At 41.0% G+C, this 26,248-nt stretch overlaps 1 protein-coding gene and 1 pseudogene across 1 annotated transcript; one reads left to right on the forward strand and one right to left on the reverse strand.

Moving 5' to 3' along the window:
• Positions 1 to 5,444: 5,444 nt before the first annotated feature.
• LOC122705363 lies at positions 5,445 to 8,130 on the reverse strand (annotated as a pseudogene).
• A 3,616-nt stretch (positions 8,131 to 11,746) lies between these two features.
• Positions 11,747 to 16,156, forward strand: LOC122705563 (endogenous retrovirus group K member 7 Env polyprotein-like). Its single transcript, XM_043921001.1, has 2 exons — positions 11,747 to 12,042; positions 14,057 to 16,156. Exon 2 carries the CDS (start codon positions 15,033 to 15,035, stop codon positions 15,957 to 15,959), a length of 927 nt encoding a protein of 308 aa, XP_043776936.1. The 5' UTR covers positions 11,747 to 12,042; positions 14,057 to 15,032; the 3' UTR covers positions 15,960 to 16,156.
• The last annotated feature ends 10,092 nt before the right edge of the window (positions 16,157 to 26,248 follow it).

Genomic DNA, 26,248 nt, shown 5'->3' on the forward strand with positions numbered 1-26,248 from the left:
CTTTCTTTAAATGGTGCATGAGACCAGAATCTCTTTAAGAAAAAAACAAAAAAACATTTATTGGAGTTTACTTGCCTTACGGTGTCTTCTGTTTATTTCTATTGTGCAGCAAAGTGAATCAGCTATATGTGTAACTATATCCCCTCTTTTTGGATTTCCTTCTCATTTAGGTCACCAACAGGGACAGAGGGGTGGGATGATTTGGGAGATTGGGATTGACATATATACACTATTGATAGTATGAATAAAATAGATAATTAATAAGAACCTACTGTACAGCACAGAAGCTTTAAAAAAAATTTTAATTTTTTTTACGGCTGTGCTGTGTGGGCATTTTTCTAGTTGTGGTCCATGGTGGCTTCTCTGCCGTGACTCCCAGGTTCTAGAGCACAGGCTCAGTAGCTGTGGCATAGGCTTAGTTGCTCTGCAGTAGGTGGGGTCTTCTCCATCCAGGGATCAAACTCATATCTCCTGCATTGGCAGGTGGATTCTTTAGCACTGAGCCTCCAGAGAAGCCCCCAGAATCTTTTTAGAATACTCTTCTCTCAGCCATTAACACATTCTGGCAATCAGATGGATACACTTTTTAAATAAATTTAAGTTTCTTTTTCTTTGAGTAGGGGAAGTTAATACTGCTTCAAATATTTTTTCTGAAGTTAGGTTTTAAATTTCACATTCATGTATCCCAGGAGGTAGGCAGGACTTTCTAATATATGACAGTAAGGGTCAATAACACTTAAATTCATGTTCAATCATAACATGCTTACATTGTGGAAATGTGCATAAATTATTAATTACTGCTCATTAAATTTTTACAAATGGCAACCCACACCAGTATTCTTGCCTGGAGAATCCTATGGACAGATGAGCCTGGTGGGCTACAGCCCATGGGGTTGCAAAGTGTCAAATGCAACTGAGCAACTAACCCTTTCACTTTCAACCTTTCTCAAGCAAAAAAAATCTAGGTATCTTCCGTTCGTACTCTCATAAATGAAGACTGTCTTGTTAAGATCTGTTGGGCCTGTATCTTGGTCTTCATGGTCTGAATTTCTGCAGCCTCTTCTCAAAATGTTTCCCGCTGTCGCCAGAGCTACTCCTGGTCTCTACTCAAAACTTGCCCCCTCCACTTTTAGCAGGAGTGAGTATACATCTTTAAGTTAAAGGGTCCAGAGATCTCAAGCCAGGCCCCTCAAGGAGTTTATAGTCAGTTTTTCAGGGGCTGTAAGCCTAATCCCAGCACACTGCCCAAGATGACGACTCATGCAGGAGACAGCTTCTCCAGAAGACCCAGGAAGCAAGCTCCCAGCATCAGAGGCAGGTGGTCCTCTTTCAGTCTGCTCTCCTGTGTTCTCTCCTTGCGTCCTCGCTTTCTTCTTCATTTACTTAAGAATCTAGACTATTAACAGATATGCAAAACTCTTACCTACAATGTGTTTGTTTCCCATCTTTAATTTTTCTTTTGATGCTTTGAGTCACCCCTTTGTGTGTCTTTTGATTAAGAAGCACATTCAGTGTAACTATTGTTTTTACTTGTGCTCCTTTGAATAACAACCCGCTTCCTCTGATGCTACTTCACTGCAATAAGAAAGGTGATATTCTCTGTAATTGGAATCAAGCAATAAGTGTTTTGGAAATGACAAAACACTGGGTCAAGTGGCCAGAAAAATCAAACTCCCATCAAACCTAGACATGAAGATGTCTGCCTGAACAATAACAACACTTAGCAACTTTGTAGCCCCTGTTTCACAGAAACAGAGCTTGGGCACCCTTAGCTTCTGCTGAGTACAGGACCACAGACCCCGGAAAGATGTCTTTCTTCGTATTATTCCATGTCACTTTGCTCAGAAGTGTCATCACCAAAATCTGAAATACTGAGAAATGGACTTTGTCCCTTCAAGTGATCCAACGAGTGATCTTTGAGCAAAAAGAAATAGCAAATCTGACAGTAATAGATTCTGGAAAACTGCTAGCAGAGCCTTATCATATATCTACAACTCACCAAAAAGCAGGGAAGATGGAAATTGCTTCTGTTTGCAGACAATGGTGTTATAATCCCCACCCTGGGCTGACATGGATATCAAGGGAGAGGGGCTGAGAGTTTAAACCCATGTTTTGGTTTTCCCCGTGATTAGAAACTATTCATCCCCAAGATACATTCCTGTCACTATGTGAAGGCTGAGAAAAATGAAAGACAGGGTAAGTCTGGCTCTGGGACATACTTATCCCTGAATATCAACTGTAAATCAGTAAAAACACCTGAATTATCAAGATTATTGAGCAAACTCGGCTCAGAACTTGATCTCGTATGCACATGAGTATAAAGCTATTGTGTCTTACACACTGCCAGGTCCCAAAGAGTTCCCGATCTCATAATACTCATCTGAGAATCTGTCACCTAGTCAGACCCTACAAACCCACCACTCCACTCTTTCTGTCTAAGCTGTTAAGATTCTGCCAGGGTGTTTTCCTTTCTTATTTCAGTAAATCCAGCAAAGTAAGCCTTGCCTGCTCAGTGAGGTTTTTTGACACTGTTTTGCTAAAGCCTAAAGTTGACAAAAGCTATAAACACAAAAATCAATAGTATATCTATAGGATAGCAAGGCATGCCTAGAAATAGAATTGGGAAACAATCTTTCCACGATATATAGAGCAATAATAAAATGCTTATAAACAATGTCCACAAGAAAGGCACAGGATCTATATAAATAAAGCAATCGAGTCATTCTGAAAGAAGTAATGGAAAATGCCAACAAAATGGAAAAGTGCGAGAAGAATAAAAGTATCAATTTCTCCCAAATTATCATAGAATTCATACAGTCTTAAAGGACCACAATACTTTACAAACATTTTGCCATGTTAAACAATTAGCACTGTTCTCAGATTGGTAGATTTAGATGGAATATGACTAGAGTGTTACATCTTTAATTTATTTTGGCAGGTAAATGATATTAGACTACATAAGCATTAGTCTTATCTTTATAAATATAAATAAGATTTAATTACATCTTCAAAAGCATTTACATTCAGCTTAATTTAAGTCATTCTGATTTCTTTATAGTTTTCATTCTAATTTATCTTTTAATTTTAAAGATAATGTTGAAGTAATATAATTTTCATTGAACAAATCTAGGTGATCTATTGAAGGGAAAGTAATGTTTAGAAGGAAAAAAATTTAGTCATATTTTGTAAAGTTTTATTACCTTCATTTTAGCAAAATCACTGTTTTCAATTATTTATATAAATATCCCTTCCCTTCAACAGAATATGAAAGCTATGCAGTGATAGTCAGCGGTCTTGGATATTTTGTCAAATTTCAGTCACATAGCACTCATAATTTCACACATTTTAAAGTCTTGTCTTGAAGATTCACATATTATTTGATAGTTTATTGGCATTTGTAATTTTATCTTTAAAAGTGTAAACACATCACACACTCACCTCACTTGTACTGTTGCTCACGACTGTTAGGAGGGGCTGCAGGAAGGTTCCTGGATTCATCTGAAAAGCTGGCAGGGGAGTGAGGAAGTGCAGGCATTCCAAGGAGGTGGAGTGGGAACGGGGCACAGGTGGAATCTGGAGGAGCTCTAGGTCCAGAGAAACTATGGAGGGACTTTGACCATGGTTTCTTGACCCCAGCACTTATTTATTTTATTTTTACTGTGGCATCTTTATGCTTTTATTTGTACATTTTACTACTGTAATACAGACACAACAAGATGGAAGACCAGTATTGGACTGTGATAAATTCAACAATGTCATATCACTTAAGATCTATCGGGTCTTTGGTGAGGATTATTTTCAACGTCATGCTCTATGAAGCTATAGCATCCATTATTGAAGAACCTGTTTTACAAACATATGAAAATACAGTATCATGGGTCTGAAATGTTTCTGGAACAATCTCATAAGAAATAGAAACTTTTATTTATTTTTTAAATATTTATTTTTCTGCACCTGGTCTTGTTTGTGACATGTGGGATCTAGCACCCTGACTAGGGATTGAACTGGGGCCCCTTGCATTGGGAGAAGAAATACTTTTTTCCCTGATTTTTATTTAGCTGTTAGCTCTGAATATGGCAACTAAGGCTCTATATAGGAAGAGTAGTTCTGGATATGATGAAGAATTTAAGCATAGAAGACTTACAGAGGGGTTTTGTTGTGATAAATAAAGCAAAACAGGGAAAAGGGCAAGTAAGACTGCTTTAAATGTGAGACAAGTGGGAGTTCAAAAACAAGAAATGTGGTGGAAAAGGCCACTCCAGTATTTATTGAGGAAATATTGTGTGATGGGCCAGGCAGGTTCCCATCCCGTGAACTGTACATTCTAGTGGGCAGATGGGACACCCCATTTTCTGAACCCCAAGCATGCCCTTGACATGTTTTTACTAGCAAATGTGGTTGGACCTATCTAAGTTGTTGTGTGAAGCAGCAGAATCTGGTGAGTAAAAAATGTGCAAGTTCTGACATTCTGCAGGTTATGAGGAAGGCCTTACAAACAGGTTTTAGTGAACAGATTTCACTCCTTGTGTTGTTTTCATTAAATATTAACATTTCTGTGATGAGGCAGAACTAAACAGGGTCAAAATCATGCATGGATCATTGGAGTTAAGACTTTTTAAAATATGTTTATTTGTGTATTTATTTATTTATGGCTGTGCTGGGTCTTTGTTGCTGCCTGGGCTTTTCTCTAATTGCAGCAAATGGGGGCTACTCTCTCGTTGCAGTGCCTGGGCTTCTCATTGTAGTGGCTTCTCTTGTGGCATGCAGGTTTCCGTACTTGTGGCACGTGGGCTCAGAAGCTGCGACTCCTGGGGTCTATGGTTTGTGTGCTTAGTAGTCGTGGCCTACAGGCTTAGCTGCCCCACCGCATGTGGGATCTTCCTGGACCAGAGATGGAACCCATGTCTCCCAAATTGGCAGGTGGATTCTTTACCCTGAGCCACCAGGGAAGTCTTGGAGTTAGTCTTTTAATAAGTAAGCCTCAAAAAGAAACAACAGAGCCTCAAGGATGACAATGGTCATCTTGCATTCATCTCCCTAACAATAATCACTGGTAATTATTGAGTGCTCTTTGTGTACCACACATCAGTATGTACTTTAAATGCATTATCCAATTTGTTATGGAATTGTACCAAAGATATGTTGGATATTGATGTTTAATGTCCCATTTTCAAGTAAAGTATCCTCACCACCATCTATTAATACTATGTCTGTTTCCATGAGCCCAGTTTCTCTGGCTTAATCCTGTTATGGAAGGCTTGCAAGACACACATCTCAGCAGGTTATAGCTGAAGGCTTTTCTTCTAATGTATTATTTTATCATTTACACTTAATATTTTTGTGTTATATCTACTGGTGTTGTTTCTAACTGAAATTAGTCCATTTTTATGTAAGTACATCTCATGATGTCAACATATTAGTTGTGATTCTTTTTCTCTGTTAAATTCTATAAGCATACTCTTTTATTTGAGGCAATTATAGAATTCTGCTCTCACAATGACACATTTAAACTGTTTAAATAGATACCCACACAAATTCTCATTTATACCAAGGAGCTGGTCATTTCTGAAGTCATGGAAAAATAAACAAAGAACAGCTGGTTGAGCCGTCCTATAAAAATGTTGACTTTCAAAATTTTCTCATATTTTCCTTTAAGTTCTCCATGTTTCCCATCCATGATAAACCAGATTATATAACAGAAAATTTCAAATTAGGCCTAAATTCCAAAATCAAGTTTCAGTTCAAATTCTTTCTCCAAGAGAACTAGTTTTCCAAACTTCTCTTTTTCTCAAATCTAATCAAAACATTTGAGATAGTTAAAATTCAAAACCTCAAGGTCTCATCAAGGTTACTTTTATGTGTCTGTCTCAATTAGGGAACCACAATTCTACCTCTGCATTTCTAGTGGAAGGACTTGCCATCAAAGGGCTATATCACAGGTCCCTTGACTAGGAGTATACAGCTTAAAATCCGGTGTTTATTAAATGTGCACAATATTGGGATGTAATTGGCATTTTAAAAAATTCAGTAATGCCCATTACAAATATCTGGACAGACTCAAAAATAACTGGTTAACCTTAAAATAAAGAGAACCACCATTTAATAACACATTTTTACCTTGGTAAGAATGAAACAGTGTGACCTAGGAGAGTCTAGAAATTCTTGGATTAATTATAATAACATGGTGATAGGTATCTCAAGGTACTTTCTAAACTCAGCAAGCCACTGGGCTCCAACTGCTCCATCCACAACCCGATGATCACAACTAAGTGTAACAGACATCATGCTAGCCACATCAAATCCTTTTTCATTATCTGCTGGAACCCGTTGATCCTCTGAAGCACCAATTGCCAAAATACATGCTTGGGTGGGTTAATAATAGCAGAGAAGTTCTTAACCCCAAACATTCCTAAATTTGAGATTGTAAAAGTGCCACTCTGGAACTTACGCGGCAGTAGTTTACCTTCTTGTGCTTTGGTTGCTACAGAAACAACGTCATTAGCAATGGTTTCCAGTCCTTTTATATGTGCATTAAATACAATAGGTGGGATAAGTCCCGCTGGAGTACTGACGGCAACACTGATATCAACAACATGATTTTGTCTTACAACTGTGTCCAGCCAAGAAGAATTTCCTTCAGGAACTTTTAAACATACCAAAGCTGAAGCTTTATAATGAAGTCATTGATGGAAATTTTGCTTTTTCCTTGTAACATCTTCTTTCCTACCAACAAAACTTCTCCCATATTTACATCAATAGAAAGGTAATAATGAGGTACTGTTTGCTTAGATTGCATTAACTGCTGTGCAATGACTTGGTGAAGGTTGGTGACTGGGATATCTGTGAAGACACCGGTAGGAACTGGAGCCACTCTTCGACTCAGGGGAGGCACAGCTGCTGCTGGAGTAGGGGCAGTCTTCATAGGCACAAAGGAGTTGTCCTTCTTAATGATTCTGCCGTCTGGTCCCTTTTACTTGTGTAAAGTCAACCCCTTTCTCTGCTGCCAACTTCTTTGCAAGCAGGCTAAGGAGCACTCTTTCCTTTGGTCCAGCTGGAGCTGGGTGGGGCGGGGGCGCTGAAGGTGGATGGGCTAGGCGGTTTTAAATCAGTTACTTCAGTTGGCCGATAGTCAGCAAACGCTGGTATATCTGCCTCTTTTTCTACAATGATACAGAGTAGGGTTCCTACAGGGACATCTCGTGTGCCTTCAGGGATCAGGATTTTGATCCCTTCTTCCTGTACTTCGAAACCTATAGAGGCCTTGTCAGTCTCTATCTCTGCCAATAAATCTTCGTTTAGCTTCTCACCCACTTTCCACCCCCACCCCCCACCCCCCCATCTCTGAATGTGTCCATGGTCACGATGGGAGAGAGGGCAGGGAGAACCACCTGCATGTGAGTAGGAGATGAGCTACCAAGAGCCTGAGCAGAGGGTGCACGTGACGGAGCAGCGGCGGCAGGGGTTAGTGCAGGGCTCCTTGTGGGGCAGGTGCTGCCAAAGAATCAAATGTGTAATTTTTAAAGATTTCAATACCTTCAGGCTCTTCAACTGTGATACAGATGATTGCTCCAACTGGAACATCTCTGTTACCTTCAGCAACAAGGATCTTTGCCATGTAGCACACCTCCACGCTCTCAAATCCAACAGTAGCTTTATCAGTTTCAACCTCTGCAATTAGTTCACCCTCATTGATTTTTTTCTCCTTCCTCCTTTTCCCAGCAGGCTATATTGCCTGCCTGCATTGAGGGAAAAGTGAAGGCAATGGAACCTTCTGATGCGGGGGTAGGCTATGCAGCGGCGGCTAGGCGATCCCCAGAGCTGCAGCAAGACGCGATTCCGCGGTGTGGCGCAAGAGATGGGGTTCCAGCCGCAGAGTGCCCGGACTCTGCCATATCCTGTGGTCTTGCTGCTGCAACGAGCCAGAGCCGAGCCAGCCTGCGAGGTCACGCACGGAGCTCCCGGCTCCTCCCGCAAGGCCATCCACCGATCCCCGAGTCTTGCCCTTGGGGCTGCATTCTGAGCCCGTCGCGCACGGACGCGCCACAGAGTGCCACGGACCTTACACCCGAAAAGCAGCGCCGTCTCCGGAGTGACCTCTCCAAGAGCAGCGCGGCGTTGCCGTCAGCCGCGCCGCGCGGCCGCAAGTTGCCGTAAAACGGGCTGCAACGATCCCCCACCCCCCTCCCCACCGCGGCTCCGCGGACCAGAAATGCGGTGAACGTACGGTCTTTCTTCGTGAAATGGGGCTAAGGATGACCCAGAGCGGGTCAGGGAGGCTGCTATAGAGCCACGCGGGGCAGCAGCGTTCCAGCAGGCCAAATCTGGGAGAATTAGGCTTAGAGAGGAGTGGAAGGTGGTGGGCTCTGTGGTGAAGGCGTCTCTGAGGAGGACAGGACCTGAGTGCTGTGATCCTTAATTGTAGCTTAAATTATGGATGATACTTTGGCGTGAATTAATTTTTAAAAATTTTGTGATCCCATTTTAATTTATTTTTTATGCAAAGACTTCCTCTCCTGATCCTCACTTTCTCCTTTCCTAGCTGTCTGTGATTTTTATCTGTTTCTTACAACTTAACTTGATTTGTTAAAAAATCACATCATCCAGGTGGTATGTAAAATACTTTCTATTATTTTTAGATAAGAAAAAAGAGAAATGAATTCCCTGGTGATCCAGTGGTTAGGGCCCCATGCTTCCCCATGCAGGGGGCTCAGGTTTGACCCGGGTCAGGGAACTAAGATCCCACCTGCCCGCTGGACAACTATGCCCACGACCACAACTATAGCAGAGCCTTGACCTGCAAGGAAGACCCAGCACAGGAAAAATATATAAAAATGTTCCCTCCGTCCTGCACCCCAGGGCATCCCACCTCTCTAGGCTGATACCTACCTATACTCATGGCTGATTCACATTGTTTTGGGGCAGAAACCAACACAACATGTAAAGCAATTAACCTCCAAACAAAAATAGGTTTTAAAAAGTAGTATCAGGCCCCCCCTCAAAAAAAAAAATCTGTGGAATATGTAATGAAGGTATACAGGTCAAAGTTCAATTATTTGAAAAAAATAATTTTATATAATTTAAGTGAAAAAAAAATTTTTAAGTCATGAACTTCGCTTTATCTTCCTGGCTTATGCATTAATCCTTTCCCTGCCCAGTGGTTGGAGGTGGAAATCTCACGAACTAAAGGAGAATATATTCGAGAACGGCAAGTATTTGAGAAGAATTGCATCAAATTTGCAAATATTTATTGGCTTGTGCATTCAATAGCTAAATCACTTTATGAATTTTTCCTTTTTCTCTCATGCAGCTGCTGCTAAGTCACATCAGTCGCGTCCGACTTTCTGTGACCCCATAGACGGCAGCCCACCAGGCTCCCTTCCCTGGGATTCTCCAGGCAAGAACACTGGAGTGGGTTGCCATTTCCTTCTCCAGTGCATGAAAGTGAAAAGTGAAAGTGAAGTCACTCAGTCGTGTCTGACTCTTCGGGACCCCATGGACTGTAGCGTACTAGGCCCCTCCATCCATGGGATTTCCCACGCAAGAGTACTGGATTTTCTCTCATGAAAACTTTCTAAATAACTCAAGACACTGTCATTGGTAGCTCACATGGAGCCTGACTGTTTTTAAACATTGGATCAGAATTCAGAAAGGCAAGTAAATACATATGCAAGTGTTTGTGTATTTATTAAAACTTTTAAAATTTCAGAATCAATAGCAAATGAATACATTAACTCTTTTGCTCTAGGGAGTATATTTCTATTTTCAATATTGGTGTTGGTTGCTTAGTCGCTAAGTCGTGTCCAACTCTTGTGGCCCCATGAACTGTAGACCACCAGGCTCCTCTGTCAATGGGATTCTCCAGGCAAGAATACTGACTTGGGTTGCCATGCCCTCCTCCAGGGGATCTTCCTGACCCAGGGATTGAACTTGCATCTCTTGCATTGGCAGGCAGATTCTTTACCACTGAGCCACCAGGGAAGTCCATTTTCAATAATAAATTTCTACAATTACTGTGCATTTTTTAGCTGAACAGGTAACACAGAATCAAATTTAGTTGTTTTTCTATTAATGAAACAATATTAATGTGATGAACTAAGGGTAAAGTCATCTTTGTAACTGTGTATCAGAGAAGAAATATCTAAATAAATTAATTTTTAACACAAGAAATCCCTGCAGTGGTGACCTGACATTGATTAAAGTTGTATTAAAACTACAAAGTTTTTGCACAAACTGTTTCAGAAGAGAGAAAAAGTTGTAACTGTGCATCTAGGGATATCTTCCCTTCCTGAAGTTGCAGTGCCTTTCAGAAATGCATGTCTTTACCCCTGTTCAGAGTCGATTTTCAAAAGTGCACAGTTTCAGTCATTAATCAATATGGAATCATGGGAAATAAATCCTTTCTTAGACGCACTCATCTTAACCACTAACATGGTTAAGATGACTGCAGTACGTCTTTAGTACATCCAAACATCAACCTTTCACCTCATTGTCATCTACCTTTGGATCCACATACATTTCTGGTATTTTTTGAGACCAGAAAAACCTAAGAAAAAAGAAAGCCCAGCAAATAAGTAATTATGTTGTTTTCTCCATGTATACTTGTGAATTTCTCATTTTTCCCATGACCTGAGTTTAGTTTTCCCTTAGTGACTTTTTCTTCACACCTTTAATATGTGCTGGGTTTTATCACAGAAAATGCTGCTTTTCAATGAACTCCAATCTCTTCTTTGAAAACTCTCCGAAATGTTTGGCCTTGTGTGAACAAAAGAGCAGAAACCACCTGGAACAAATCTGAAACTGTAATACCTGAATACTGTTCTCCACAAAGAACAGTAAGAGAACTGCTCTCCACAAAGAAATAAACAAGTGTTTTAGAATAGGAAAATGGTAATATAGTAAAAATAAGATTGGGAGTCACAGACAAATCAAGCAATAAAATTAGAAGACACTTTTTAGCTCCAGAAAGCAAACATAAGTCATGGATAATCCAATGTCTGTGCTCAAACAAATTAGTTAGTGTACTTTCAGGGTGAAATACAGATTGCTTTGTTTAAAGATGCTTCTTGTTATCTAGACAGACATGTTGATACTGAATCCAAGTGGAAGATACCTAAAAGTTACATTATGTGGGCACTCTAATGATATCATCTCCATAGTTTGAATAATTCTGGGTTTGTATATTTGCATAAAAAGTTTCACTGGAAATCCAGAACCACAACTAAATTTGTCCAAAAGGTCAGTGGTATTGACAGGTAAGAAGTAAAGTCAGGTGAATCATCTGGAGAGCAGAGCAGAAACTATTTTAAAATAAACACCAGTTTAAACTGTTTGACTATGGCATTTGGTTTGCATCAGTTGAGTTCAGTTCAGTCGCTCAGTTTTGTCCGACTCTTTGGAGCCCCATGGACTGCAGCACGCCAGGCCTCCCTGTCCTTCACTGTCTCCCAGACTTGCTCAAACTCATGTCCATTGAGTTGGTGATGCCATCCATCCATCTCATCCTCTGTCATCCCCTTCTCCTCCTGCCTTCAATCTTCTGCAGCATCAGGGTCTTTTCCAGTGAGTCTGTTCTTCACATCAGGTGGCCTTCAGCATCAGATTCAGCTTCAGCATCAGTCCTTTCGATGAATATTCAGTACTGATTTCCCTTAGGATTGACTGGTTTGATCTTCTTGCAGTCCAAGGGACTCTCAAGAGTCTTCTCCAATACCACAGTTCAAAAGCATCGATTCTTCGGTGCTCAGCTTTCTTTATGGTCGAACATCCATATGTGACTACTGGAAAAACCATAGCTTGACTAGATGGACCTTTGTTGGCAAAGTAATGTCTCTTCTTTTTAATATGCTGTCTAGATTTGTGTCGGGAGCCGCCGGGGTGCACCCAAACCATGACAAGGTCACGGGATGAGAGAGGAACCTGCAAGGCAGCTCTTCCTCACATGGGGCTGCCCCGGGAGCCCGAGGTTGTCCCGGGGACAAGGTCATGGGACGAGAAAGGAATCTGCAAGGCAGCTCTTCCCCTCAAGGTTGTCCCGGGGGCCCGGTATGTCCCTTTCTTGCTTCTGTCTTACTGTTTTTGGGCTTTCTATTAATTTTTGGAAATATAATATATGGTAATAAGGCCTCGCTGGAAAAGTCCAAGCCTTTTTGGAAATGCTCATGATTGCTCTGGCTCAGGACACAACCATAAACATCAAGTCAAAAAAAGAAAAGGCCACAGGTGTAGTTTGGCTGCTTGCTTAAAAGATTATAATGTTCTAGAATAGAAAAGAGTAGAGGCATTTAGATTTAGAAGTAGATATACTGCTTCAGTTTACTTGCTCCTTGGTTGAGAGGGTTTTCATTATTGCTATTTCCTTGCTGCTATTTGTTCATTGTTTCCCTTTCTTTAAACAACATGGAAAATTATGGGTATTTTTGTAGAGTTAGGAAATGGAGTACATAGGATTTCAATAGAAGATTTATATTAACCAGCTTCACTGCCATTATCTCACTATTAATAGAGGCGTTTTGCTGCTTTAGAGGTGTTTTTGTTGTTGTTTAATAGTTAACCATTGTAAATTGAGATTTTGTGGTTTCAGGTAAAGAAAAATATCAGGGTTTTCTCATGGTACTACTCTCAGAAATGTCAAACATGTTACTGTGACCCTTCCCATGTATTGTTTTATTACCCAAAGAATTCCTACTATATCTGGAATCTATGGAACATTGTTTTTGTTAGAGTGAAAATGTTAGGCCATTGAGGCAAGAAGACTATGTATGGGACATTTAAGAAAAAACTCTGTAATCAGAATAGTTCCAGATGAATGCATAGGGGAAAAACATGGAGAAAAAAAATATTGATGGAAGCACAAAACAATATCTGATATAATATGTGGTGACTTAAGGGGGAGGTAACGCTCATTCTATAAAAACTGAACTATCTAAAAATTTAAAAAAGCTACCTCTTCTACACAACCTTCTGTGTGTCTGTCTGTCTGTCTTCTTCCTCGCCGAGGCCACTCATCCCTTGGGTATTCCTGGTCCTGCCGGGGCTGGACCTCGGCAAGTGGTGCCACGAACAGGGACCCAAAGGGTAAGCCCCTTAATAGTGCATTTTCAGGGTAGCTAGGACTTCACCTAGGGTGCTGCAGACCCCCCTGCATAAGATAGGTAGGGTGAGACGGGTGAACAGTGAGATATTTATTAGAGACCTTAATTAGAGATTTCAGAACATGGGTAACGGAGAATCTAGGGAAAGACAGTTATTCATTGATATAATTAAGCATTTATTAATGAAGAGAGGAATTAAGATTTCAGTCTACTTTATCATCTTTCTTTTGTACAAGAGCAATGCCCTTGGTTTCCTGAAGAGGGCACCGTAAGCTTGGACATCTGGCATAAGGTGGGAGAAACACTTAAACAGTATTATTCATATCATGGCCCTGAGGGTATTCCAGCTGAGACTTTTTCTTTCTGGAATTTAATTAGGGATACACTTGACCCTACCCCAGAGGTTGAAAGAGTTTCATCTAAAAAAGATAATTTGGATTCCAAACAAGAAGTTTACAAAGAATTTAGGGAGATAGTGGCTGCGGCATGCTTGAATGATGATGATCAATTGAGCCCTCAAGATGAGGAAGCTGCAGTTAGATATTATGAGAAGGAGGGAGATTGTACTTTTTCTGTGGCAAAGCCTCAACCTAAGCCACGCATTCTTAAAAATCCTTTAAAGTTAGAGGTTCCTAAATCCGGTCCAAGGCCTCCTAGACCACCTAGACCTCCTTCAGCTCCTCCGCCTCCCCCGTATGCTGGTAATGGAGCGCCGTACCCTCATAGGAGGTTGAAGGATGCCAATGAGGATCCCACTCTTTCAGCATGCTTTCCAATAGTGTTTGGTGAGTTTGAGGATGAACCGGTCTGGGAGCCCTTACCTGTGAAGTTACTAAAGGAATTAAAACAGGCTTGCTCTATGTATGGGCCCCAGGCTCCATATACACAAACTCCATTAGATGCTCTCACTGCCAGATGGGTAACACTTTATGATTGGGCCGCAGTTGCTAAAGCTTGTCTTACAGGTCAGTACTTACTTCGGAAGACAGATGGGGCCAGATCAAGAGTCTCTGTCATCCGGCTGTGGACGTGGTAAAATCTCAAAAGATTCCAGTTACTCCTGAAAACCACTTCCTTGCCAACTTGGCTGTACGTTCGTGTCAGGTAATATTAGTCTCTTCTCATGGTGCTTATTGGGCTTATTTTCCAGATCCACCAGTTTTACAGGTTGTTACTTGGGATGAAACGCCAATAAGGGTAACGTCTGATAAACCTAAAGTGCTTGGAGGATCCTATTCTCCTTATCGTACAGGGAAATATCCAATTAATTTTAATTTTACATATTATGGGCTAACAACAACCCACCAATTTGCTTTAATTTTCCACACAATGAGACTAAAAAAAATGATGATTACACAGTCTAAAGTCGGCTGTGTGGGAGCCTCTAAAAAAGCAATTGTAACTGACTCACCAGCAAATGGCCAAACGACCAGATATGTTTGGTCGATGTTCTTGAGATTGCCGGGAATCTTGGATCCTTGCATTCAAGCTAAAGACAAGGCTCCACCACCTTATTCTAAGTGTTCAGGACCTCCATCTAAATCATTTAATGAATCTGATAAAGTGTGGAATACAATTAATTATGATATAGGATACCCACCATGGAAATTGTGTACTTATGACTCTCACATTGACTATAAAATTGCTGGAGGTGGAAATGTTGCAATAAATGATTAGAGTAATCCAAATCCTGAATATGATCCTAAAACTATTAAAAATTACACTAACAGATTTATAAATTGGAAAAATGCAACGGTGCCCTGGCCAGTGACTGCCTCTAGATGGCACCACAATGCCGTAGTCCCTCCAATGCTAGCATAGCGGAGGGACGGGCACGGCTTACGGAGAGCTGTGGCAGCAACCAGCTCTACACTTTCAACTCGACCCAGTGGAACTATATTATACTATATTCAGGCTTGGTTACCATCACCTTATGCTTTCATGTATACTAATGGCTCCAACAAACTGCAGATATATCCTAATTACACTGGAGGACCTACAATAGTTACTTGTGATCAATGCATATTATCTACCTCTGTAACTTCTTCTTTTAATATTCAAGCCTTTGTTATTCTTAAAAGACCTCCTAATCTTATGATACCAGTCAATAGTACGGGTATCTGGTATGATAATTATGAATTGCTAGTTCTGCAGCAAGTTAAAGAATTGCTTAGACCTCGTAGGCTGATAGGACTGTTAATTTTAGGGATTTCTGCGTTGATAGCCTCTATAGCTTCAGTTACTGTTGCCGCAGTTTCACTTTTGCAGCAAGCGCATACCGCTTGGCATGTTAATGATCTATCTAAGAATGTTTCACTTACTCTTGCTACTCAAGAAACTATTGATAGAAAATTAGAAGCTAAAGTAGATGCTTTAGAAGAGGCTGTATTACATATAGGAACTGAGCTTCAGGCTTTACGTGTCCGTTTGTCTCCTAAATGTCATGCAGAATATAGATGGATTTGTGTGACTCCTTTAAAGGTTAATTATTCTTCATATTCTTGGGACCAAGTTCGCAATCACATTGTTGGGATTTGGAATAGTTCTGATACTAGTATAGATTTAACCAAGCTCCATCAGGAAATCAAAGACATAGGTCAATCTCACCTTGACTTTTCCACTGCTCAAACTGCCAATGCCTTTTTTACTAGCCTTTCAAATTTCATCTCTCACAACAATCTGCTGTCGTCTGTCTTGGGAATTGTGGCATCTATTTTTATAGTTGTAATTTTATTTCTTCTACTTCCCTGCACTGTTAGGATCCTGATCAAGAGCATCAAAGAGGTCTCTCTGGAACTCCATTCTGCTCTTCTGAAAACTAAAAAAGGGAGAGATGTTGGGAGCCGCCGGGGTGCGCCCAAACCGTGACAAGGTAACGGGACGAGAAAGGAACCTGCAAGGCAGCCCTTCCTCACACGGGGCTGCCCCGGGGGCCCAATATGTCCCCTCGGGAGCCGCCTGGACGAGAAATGAATCTGCAAGGCAGCTCTTCCCCTTGAGGTTGTCCTGGGGGCCGGTATGTCCCTTTCTTCCTTCTGTCTTACTGTTTTTGGGCTTTCTATTAATTTTTGGAAATATAATATATAGTAATAAGGCCTCGCTGGAAAAGTCCAAGCCTTTTTGGAAATGCTCATGATTGCTCTGGCTCAGGACACAACCATAAACATCAAGTCAAAAAAAGAAAAGGCCACAGGTGTAGTTTGGCTGCTTGCTTAAAAGATTATAATGTTCTAGAATAGAAAAGAGTAGAGGCATTTAGATTTAGAAGTAGATATACTGCTTCAGTTTACTTGCTCCTTGGTTGAGAGGGTTTTCATTATTGCTATTTCCTTGCTGCTATTTGTTCATTGTTTCCCTTTCTTTAAACAACATGGAAAATTATGGGTATTTTTGTAGAGTTAGGAAATGGAGTACATAGGATTTCAATAGAAGATTTATATTAACCAGCTTCACTGCCATTATCTCACTATTAATAGAGGTGTTTTGCTGCTTTAGAGGTGTTTTTGCTGTTTAATAGTTAATCATTGTAAATTGGGATTTTGTGGTTTCAGGTAAAGAAAAATATCAGGGTTTTCTCATGGTACTATTCTCAAAATGTCAAACATGTTACTGTGACTCTTCCCATGTATTGTTTTATTACTCAAAGAATTCCTACTATATCTGGAATCTATGGAACATTGTTTTTGTTAGAGTGAAAATGTTAGGCCATTGAGGCAAGAAGACTATGTACAGGACATTTAAGAAAAAATTCTGTAATCGGAAAAGTTCCAGATGAATGCATAGGGGAAAAACATGGAGAAAAAAAATATTGATGGAAGCACGAAACAATATCTGATGTAATATGTGGTGACTTAAGGGGGAGATAAAGTTCATTCTATAAAAACTGAGCTATCCTAAAAATAAAAAAAGCTACCTCTTCTACGCAACCTTCTGTGTGTGTGTCTGTCTGTCTGTCTTCTTCCTCGCCGAGGCCACTCATCCCTTGGGTATTCCTGGTCCTGCTGGGGCTGGACCTCGGCAGATTTGTCATAGCTTTTCTTCCAAGGAGCAAGCAGCTTTTAATTTCATGGCTGTAGTCACCATCTGCAGTGATTTTGGAGCCCAAGAAAATAAAGTTTGTCACTGTTTCCATTGTTTCCCCATCTATTTGCCATGAAGTGATGGGGCCAGATGCCATGATCTTCATTTTTTGAATGTTGAGTTTTAAGCCAGCTTTTTACACTCTCCTCATTCACTTTCATCAAGAGGCTCTTTAATTCCTCTTCACTTTCTGCCATAAGGGTGGTATCATCTACGTATCTGAGGTTATTGATATTTCTCCCAGCAATCTTGATTCCAGCTTGTGCTTCATCCAGCCTGCCATTTTGCATGATGTACTCTGCATATGAGTTAAATAATCAGGGTGACAGTATACAGCTTTGACATACTCCTTTCCCAATTTGGAACCAGTCTGTTGTTCCATGTCTGGTTCTAACTGTTGCTTCTTGACCTGCATATAGGTTTCTCAAGAGGCAGGTCAGGTGGTCTGGTATTCTCATCTCTTGAAGAATTTTCCAGTGTGTTGTGATCTACACAGTAGAAGGCTATGACCTAATCAATAAAGCAGAAGTAGATGTTTTTCTGGAATTTTCTTGCTTTTTCTATGATCCAGCGGATGTTGGCAATTTTTGATTTCTGGTTCCTCTGCCTTTTATGAATTCAGCTTGAACATCTGGAAGTTCAACAGTTCACGTACTGTTGAAGCCTGGCTTGGAGAATTTTGAGCATCACTTTGCTAGCATGTGAGATGAGTGCAATTGTGCGGTAGTTTGAACATTCCTTGGCATTGCCTTTCTTTGGGATTGGAGTGAAAATGGACCTTTTCCAGTCCTGTGGCCACTGCTGAGTTTTCCAAAGTTGCTGGCATGTTGAGTGCAGCACTTTCACAGCCTCATCTTTTAAGACTTGAAATAGCTCAACTGGAATTCCATCACCTCCACTAGCTTTATTTGTAGTGATGCTTCCTAAGTCCCACTTAACTTCGAATTCTAGGATGTCTGGCTCTAGGTGAGCGATCACACCATCGTGATTATCTGGGTCATGAAGATCTTTTTTGTATAGTTCTTCTATGTATTCTTGCCCCATTTTCTTAATATCTTTTGCTTCTGTTTGGTCCTTACCATCTCTGTCTTTAATTGTGCCCATCTTTGAATGAAATGTTCCCTTGGTATCTCTAATTTTCTTGAAGAGGTCTCCAGTCTTTCCCATTCTATTGTTTTCCTCTATTTCTTTACATTGATCACCGAGGAAGGCTTTCTTATCTCTCCTTACTTTTCTTTGGAACTCTGCATTCAAATGGGTATATCTTTTCTTTTCTCCTTTGCCTTTAGCCTCTCTTCTTTTCTCAGCTATTTGTAAGGCCTCCTCAGACAACTGTTTTTGCATTTCTTTTTCTTGGGGATGGTCTTGATCACTGTCTCCTGTACAATCATCTGGAGAACAGAGCAGAAATTATTTTAAAATAAACACCAGTTTAAACTGTTTGACTATGGCATTTGTTTTGCATGAATAAACATGATATTGTTTCAGAAGACAATTTAAAAACAACATGAAAAAGAAAACAGCCTTACCAAATGAACGGCTTAATGTCCATTTTATAGTACTAAAATAAAAAGGACAAAGATTTAAAAAAGAGAAGAATCAATAAAAACATATTTGTGAGGAGATGAGAGTGCCCACTTTTTGTTTAAGTAGTGTATAGACTGAATATTGGCTCTAATTACTGCATTCAGCCTTTGAAACAGTTTCATCCACAGTCTGACACTGACTTTCAGTGTAATGTCAGGGCTGAGTCACCAGAATCGGGTGGTGGAATTTTACTAGTAAGGCTTTGTGCCCCATTTCACTGGGGACCACAGGAGAATGTGGATGTCATTGCAGGGCCTCAGGCAGGATAGGGTTAGGATGAACATGGTTGCTCTAAGTTGACGTGCTGGTGGTAACTCACATTCTAAGGTGCGACTTCAGAGGCAGATAGTGAATGGTTAAAAAAAGAAAAGGGTATTTAGCATTGATACGATATTAACCCTCAGCCCTCATTACTATATATAAAATAGATAAGTAATGAGAACCTACTATATAGCATAGGAAACTACTCAGTGCTCTGTGGTGACTTAAAAGGGAAGGAAATCCAAAAAAGGGGATATGTGTATACATGTGGCTGATTCACAGCAGAAATTAACACAACAGTGCAAAGTAACTATATACTCCACTAACAAAGAAGAAAAATAATGACTGTTAAAATTCTGCTTAAAGGCATTAGAATGAGCACAGCTCAGCTAGAGATATATGAATCTTCTAAAGCCTTATGAAGTACTCAAAGCATAACTCATGAGGTAAGAAAATGATGAATGAGAAGATGGATGTTAGCTGAGCCTACTGTGGTAATCATTCCACAATACATCATATCAATCAAAACTGTCATGCTGTATGCCTTAAACTTCTACAGTTATGTCAATTGCTCATTGATGTATGTCAAAGTTCATTGATGTATGTAAATGAACTGAACTGAATGTCAATTATTTCCTAGTAAAACTGGAAAAGTAATAAAATAAATTTTAAAATTGAAAAACAACAACAAAAAAATAGGTCTTACTGGGGTCATTTAGATCAGCCCCATGAGAAGCCTTCTGTCTTCAGGGGGTCTTCCTTCAAACATCAACCACCCCTTTGGAAGTTTCAGTGTTTCCTCAGTTCCTATGTGCAAAATTCAAAGCCTCTGAAATGATACACAGAAATGCTCCTCATCTAAACCTTGTAAACCCCCCTCATCTTCTCTTATACCCAAACACTTCTTCGTCTTAGGTATGCAGAGTCATTTGTGATTATTTCTGTTCATCACCTCTGCACACGTTGATCTTTCCTGACTGCCTGGAAAACTCCCAATATCCTCTAAGAGGCAACTTCTCTAAATTGAATCCTATTCAGGGAGTGCACTTGAGCATCTCCCCTGAAGGACTTTCTTCTGGACCCTGGACCTGCTTTCCCTGCCCTGGAGCCTGGCCCAACCTGGCGACCCACTGCGTTGAAGCCCCACAGTGAGCTGTATGTACCATGAATGATATGTATCATAACGTCGGACACCACTGAGCGACTGAACAAGGACTCACAAGCATAACTTTTACGGTTGCTATTTCAGGGAATGGCCACAAGGGGGCAGGCTTTTCTCAAGCCCAATTGTGATTACCTGGTAAATGAACGCTTTTGAGAGTTTTAATTCAGGGCTGTAATTTAGTGTGGAATGGACCTGAACGAACGCCTAAAAGCTTTTGTTTTTCTTGAGTATTCTTTTAAAATTGACCTTTATTCCATGTTATAGTGACATAGATACACAACGTGTTGTCGGTGGCAGGTGAACCGAATATATTTTCTATTTTGCTGTTATTTCTGCTTTCTCACCATTGTACTCTGATTAAATTCTAGAGACATAACTTCTGTTTCTTTTTAATTTACCGGCTAAGCCACTGGGGAAGCCCCTCATCTGCATTAGCAGAACAAAAATTATACCACCAAAGTTAGAAATCTGATCATGAAATAGCATGTTCCAAATTATTTGGAAGGAGTTAGGTCTTTATTTTTGAAAGGAATGATTTTGAAATAACCCAAACTTTGGTCGATCTTGCATTTCTGTGTTAAAATAGCAGAGGTATTTGAAACAATCTTTCCATTTATTTTGAACTCCTCTCTGAGAAACTAAACCACAATGCTTTTGCCCACTAAGCTCAGGAAGTTTGATAAAAGAGGATGAAAAAAAGAGACACCTGAGATGTCCTAAGACAGTCTGGTAAGTGATTTGTCTCACAAGAAACTGCGAGGCTTGAGTTCACTGCTGCTGACACATAATACACATCATAAGCTTGAAAGGGTCACTGATGTACATGTATGTCATTGAGCATAATCTTCTATCAACCAGAGAACAAGGGTTTCAGGACTGACAGGAAGCTCTCACCTCCTAATAACTCAATCTCTGTGACTCCTTTAGCTCAGTAGTGTCTGGCTCTTTGCAACCCCTTGGACTATACAGTCCAAGGACTGTATAGTCCATGGAATTCTCCAGGGCAGAATACTGGAGTGGGTTGCCGTTCCCTTCTCCAGGAGATCTTCCCAACCCAGGGATCGAACCCAGGTCTCCCGCACTGCGGGCGAATTCTTAACCAGCTGAGCACCAGGGAAGCCCAAGAATACTGGAGTGGATAGTCTATCCCTTCTCCAGGGGATCTTCCTGACCCAGAAATCGACCCAGGGTCTCCTGCATTGCAGGCAGATTCTGAGCTCCTTACTTTAATGAATTCTGTCCCCTTGCCCTTCCTCTCTGTTGACTGATGGTGACAACAGCCCACAGAGCTGAAGGTCTGGTCCAATAACTGACTACGCGCTCTTCTCTTCCCTTTCCAGTCCTGCCTTTTCACCACTTTCTCTTTTCTCTGCTTGTTGCTCACCTTTGCCATTATCACTGGGAAGCAGTGGGCAGGCATTATTCTTCACTGTTCGATTGTGTCTGACTCTTTGCAACCCCATGGACTGCAGCATACCACACTTCCCTGTCCTTCATCATCTCCCAGAGTTTGCTGAAGTTCATGTCCATTGAGTCGGTGATGCCATCCAACCATCTCATCCTGTGTTGCCCTCTTCACTTCCTGCCCCCAATCTTTCCCAGCATCAGGGTCTTTTCCAATGAGTCAGCTCTTCGAATCAGGTGGACAAAGTATTGGAGCTCCAGCTTCAGCATCAGTCCTTCCAATGAATATTCAGTACTGATTTCCTCTAGAATTGACTGGTTTGATCTGCTTGTAGTCCAAGGGACTCTCAAGAGTCTTCTCAAACACCACAGTCCAAAAGCATCAATTCTTCATCACTCAGCCTTCTTTATGGTCCAACTCTCACATCCATAAATGCCTATTGGAAAAACCATAGCTTTGACTAGATGAGCCTTTGTTGGCAAAGTAACGTCTCTGCTTTTCAATATGCTGTCCAGGTTGGCCGTAGCTTTTCTTCCAAGGAGCGAGAATCTTTTAATTTCATGGCTGCAGTCATCATCTGCAATGATTTCTGTCATCTGCAGTGACAGAAAATAAAGTCTGTCACTGTTTCCTTTATTTCCCCATCTATTTGCCATGAAGTGATGGGACTGGATGCCATGATCTTTGTTTTCTGAATGTTGACCTTTAAGCCAACTTTTTCACTCTCCTCTTTCACTTTCATCAAGAGGCTCTTTAGTTCTTCACTCTCTGCCATAAGGGTGGTGTCATCTGCATATCTGAGGTTATTGATATTTCTGCCAGCAATCTTGATTCCAGCTTGTGCTTCATCTAGCCCAGTATTTTGCTGATGTACTCTGCATAGAAGTTAAATAAGCAGGGTGATAATATACAGCCTTGATGTAGTCTTTTCCTGATATGGAAACGGCCACTTCCTCCATCTCCCCTTGGCGCCCTTGTTGAGGGAAGTGGCTGCCACATGAAGGGGGACACAGCAGCTCTGGAAAGGCACAGGTGACCCAGAAGTGGGGCCTCCCTCCTGCCCTCACCCGTGAGGCTGGACCACACAGAGGTGGATGCCCCAGCTCCAGCAAGCCTTCTGATGCCCTCCGCGCCCATGATATTCCATCTGCATCCCGCAGACACTGAACTCCCAGAGAACCTGCCCCAAGCGTCTTATCAAGAGAGAGAGTGAGAAAACTCTTTCCTAAGCTTCTAAATTCTGTCAGGAAGCAGTGATGATGGTAGCATCCTCACAACTGAGCTTCTATCCTCAGCCACTCGTCCCTGTGGTCTGGTCTGGCCACCTCCACGCCTGTGTCTTCAGCTACAGTGGCCTTCTCTTAACCCCGTGTGTTTCCCGTAAATCCCACTCTCTTGGGACTTTCAAAAGCCCCCTCATGTGGTGCAAGGAAATCAGCTCTTTCAGAAACGTATTAGCTCACACAGATTTCAAATGTATTATTCTTCGAAACGGCTGAAAATTTTCACCTTTTTAAAGAATTTATTTATTGATTGTGTGTTTATTGGGGTGCATCAAGTCTTTGTTGGGGCACAATGGATCTTTGCTGTGTTATGCAGGATCTTTTGAGTTGCTGGGCGAACTCTAGTTGTGGCTCTTCAGCTCAGTAGCTGTGGCATAGAAGCTCAGTTGCCCTTTGGTGTTTGGGATTTTAGTTCTCCAATCAGCGATTGAACTCGAATCCCACTGCGCAAGGTGGATTCTTAACCACTGGACCACCAGGGAAGTCCCTGAAAATTTCATTTTTAAAAACTGAGATTAAAAAAAAAAATGAGATAACCAGTTTGATTTGTGGCGTTACCTAAATGTACAGTTGAGTGCATTTGCCAAGTCACACAGTTATTTCAACAGGTTTTAGACACACACAGCCACAGCACAAAGCGTTTCTTCACACATCTGCAGAAAGCATACACTCTTACCAAAACTCCGGCTTACAGGTTTCAAAGTGATGACTGTAAAACTGCTGTCAACGTCATGAGAATCACTAACAGATTCCCAGCTAGACTTTGACACCATCTTTGTTGTTGCCTTGGGGCTGTTGCTAACGCTGAGCACAGATAAGATCTAGTTCTTCAGTAGACAGTTCTTCCATGCACTGAGCCCTGTCTCCATGGTGCTGGGCAGAGAGATACGGCAGCACAGAGTTCTTCTTACTTCTCTGAAAGGCAGTATTAGGGCCTTTCTCAACTGTATCCTAATTTAAAATAATCTAAACTAATATTTCTCAAAATAAAGCCATAATACAATTGCCTGTAGGTGATGAATCATTTTTCAAAAACATACAATACAAAAGTCTAGTCACCCTATTTATGGATCAGTTGGTGAAAGTTCCTGCGAGATACGTAAAACAGTAGCTAGGAGCCAAAACTGATTTATTAACACTTCAAATTCAAAACTATGTGTATTAGCTCTATTTTTGATTTGGACCAAATCATCTTGAAGAAATCAGATCATCCTTCATCAGACTGAAGAAACTAGAAGACAAAAAAGAAAAGACGTTTTTACCGACTCTCTAAGACTCTGATCTTCAGTTCTGGTATTGTAAGGAAGTACTTTCTGTATTAGCCAAAACAAGTCTTCATATTCCAGACTAGCTTTTTGAGGGCATGAGTATAACGCATTTAAGTGAGAAAGAAGCAACAGAAAACAGATGTTCAGGAAAACTTCAAACAGCAAGAAAGACTGCAGTGTTTTGCTCTGCCCCGTTTTCCCTAATTGTTTTCTGGGCTTTCAATTTCCTATTGGGAAATGTGGATTTTGAAAATAAGCAGATTTGCCTTTTCTAATTGATTAAATGGAGTGGAAAGGGAGAAAGAAGAACTGACTCTTTGAAGGTAGAAATCTATGAAAACCCTTGGCATCTCCCAAAGGTGTTAGTCTTTTTATTTGTTAATAATAACACTTGATTTATGTTTATTAATGCCGGAACAGTTAGGTTTCCATTTTAATGGAGGTGCACAGTGCTCTTTGTACTTAATCCACACAGAATACATGGAAATGGCCTGTCCAGTGGCTCCAGTGGAAAAATGCTGGCCACAGGATGCTCGGTGAGGCATGATGGCAGGGGAGATGTGAGCTGCCCACTTGGCCTGCTGACTGAGGAGGGGCAGGAGGCTGGCTGTGGTTTCCATCTCAGCTTCCACCCAATATACAGACAGCAGGCCAGAAATCTCGGCTCAAAGCGGTTGGGGGGCTCCCCAGGTAGCCCAATGGTAAAGAATCTGCCTGCCAGTGTAGGAGACATGGGTTCAATCCCTGGGTCAGGAAGATCCCCTGGAAAAGGGAATGGCAACCCACTCCAGTATTCTTGCCTGGAGAACCGCATGGACAGAGGACCCTGGTGGGCTACAGTCCATGGGGTCACAAAGAGGTGGACACGGCTGAACTACTGAACAACAGAGAGCTCTCAGCTCAGAGGCTCACACTGCCCCTGACGGCTGACATGTGAATTCAGTCCACACCATGAACACTAGCTTATCATTTTTATGTGTTTCAAGTGTTCACATAATTAATTTATCAAAGACATTTCACTTTTAATTTAGTTTTTTGTTAAATTTTAAAAATTTATCAAAAAAAAACAAAAATAAAAATTTATCTTTAGAAATTGAGATTCAAATGTAACTTTCAGAAAACTTCCTGTCAAAGATGTACCTATTATAAAAATACATAATTTTTATAATTATAAAAATACATTTTAAAAAATTACACTTTCTTTTAGTCCCACCTTCTTTCAACCTTGTTCTGTGTAGCTCTTGGTAACTCTTGTCAGTAGTAAGATGGTCTAATTTACTTTTGAGACCATGAATAAATCAGAATGAAAACAATTTTAAAATTGTCCTGAGAGGAAGAAAATTGAGGAGTACCATTCATTTTCCTTTGAAGTCTGCTCTGTTATATATAAGACACTCAGATGTAAAACACTCTGGGGTGAACCCCAAAGCAGAAACAACTCATGACATTAATGGCCATGTGCTCACACAGCCAGATTATGGACTCCCAGCAGGCTCCTCTGTCCATGGGATTCTCCAGGCAAGATTACTGGAGTGGGTTACTGTTCCCTTTTCCAGGGAATCTTCCCGACCCAGGGTCTAACCTGGATCTCCGGCATTGCAGCAGATTCTTTACCGCCTGAGCCACCGGGGAAGCCGCAAGATTATCTCGGGCTGTCGTCAATTTGTAGAGGGTCCCCATCTGTGTCTCCTGAAAATTTATGATCAAGGGGAAAGGCGCATACAGCTCAAGGCTTCTCACCGCTCCCCCTCGGCTTTAAACCCTCCATCTTGTGCTGGGACCAGAGACTGATTTGTCCTCTTTGCACGTCAGTTGTTATGAGAAGCCAGTACAGAAGTCCTTGGGGTGCAGGATCTGTCTTTACATTTTGGCAATTAGGACTTTATTTTACCTCTGCTATTTTATTATTCTCTTTAATTTCAGTATGCTCTTATTTCTCTGCATGACTGTATAATTATAAAAAATGTAATTGCCACTAGTTAGTAAAAGGTACCTGGTGCATTTTCAAAAACCTTCCCATGCAACTAGTACACTTTTTAGAACTTTTTTTTAAATCATAAGTGAAGTTTTTACTCATCAGCAGTGAAAATGACAGTGATAATAAATTG

This window comes from Cervus elaphus, chromosome 12, assembly GCF_910594005.1.
Source record: "Cervus elaphus chromosome 12, mCerEla1.1, whole genome shotgun sequence".
NCBI lineage: Eukaryota > Metazoa > Chordata > Mammalia > Artiodactyla > Cervidae > Cervus > Cervus elaphus.

Bases quoted from the DNA above. Each gene is read 5' to 3' on its own strand.
- LOC122705563 (XM_043921001.1), top strand. From the start codon at position 15,033: ATGTATACTAATGGCTCCAACAAACTGCAGATATATCCTAATTACACT.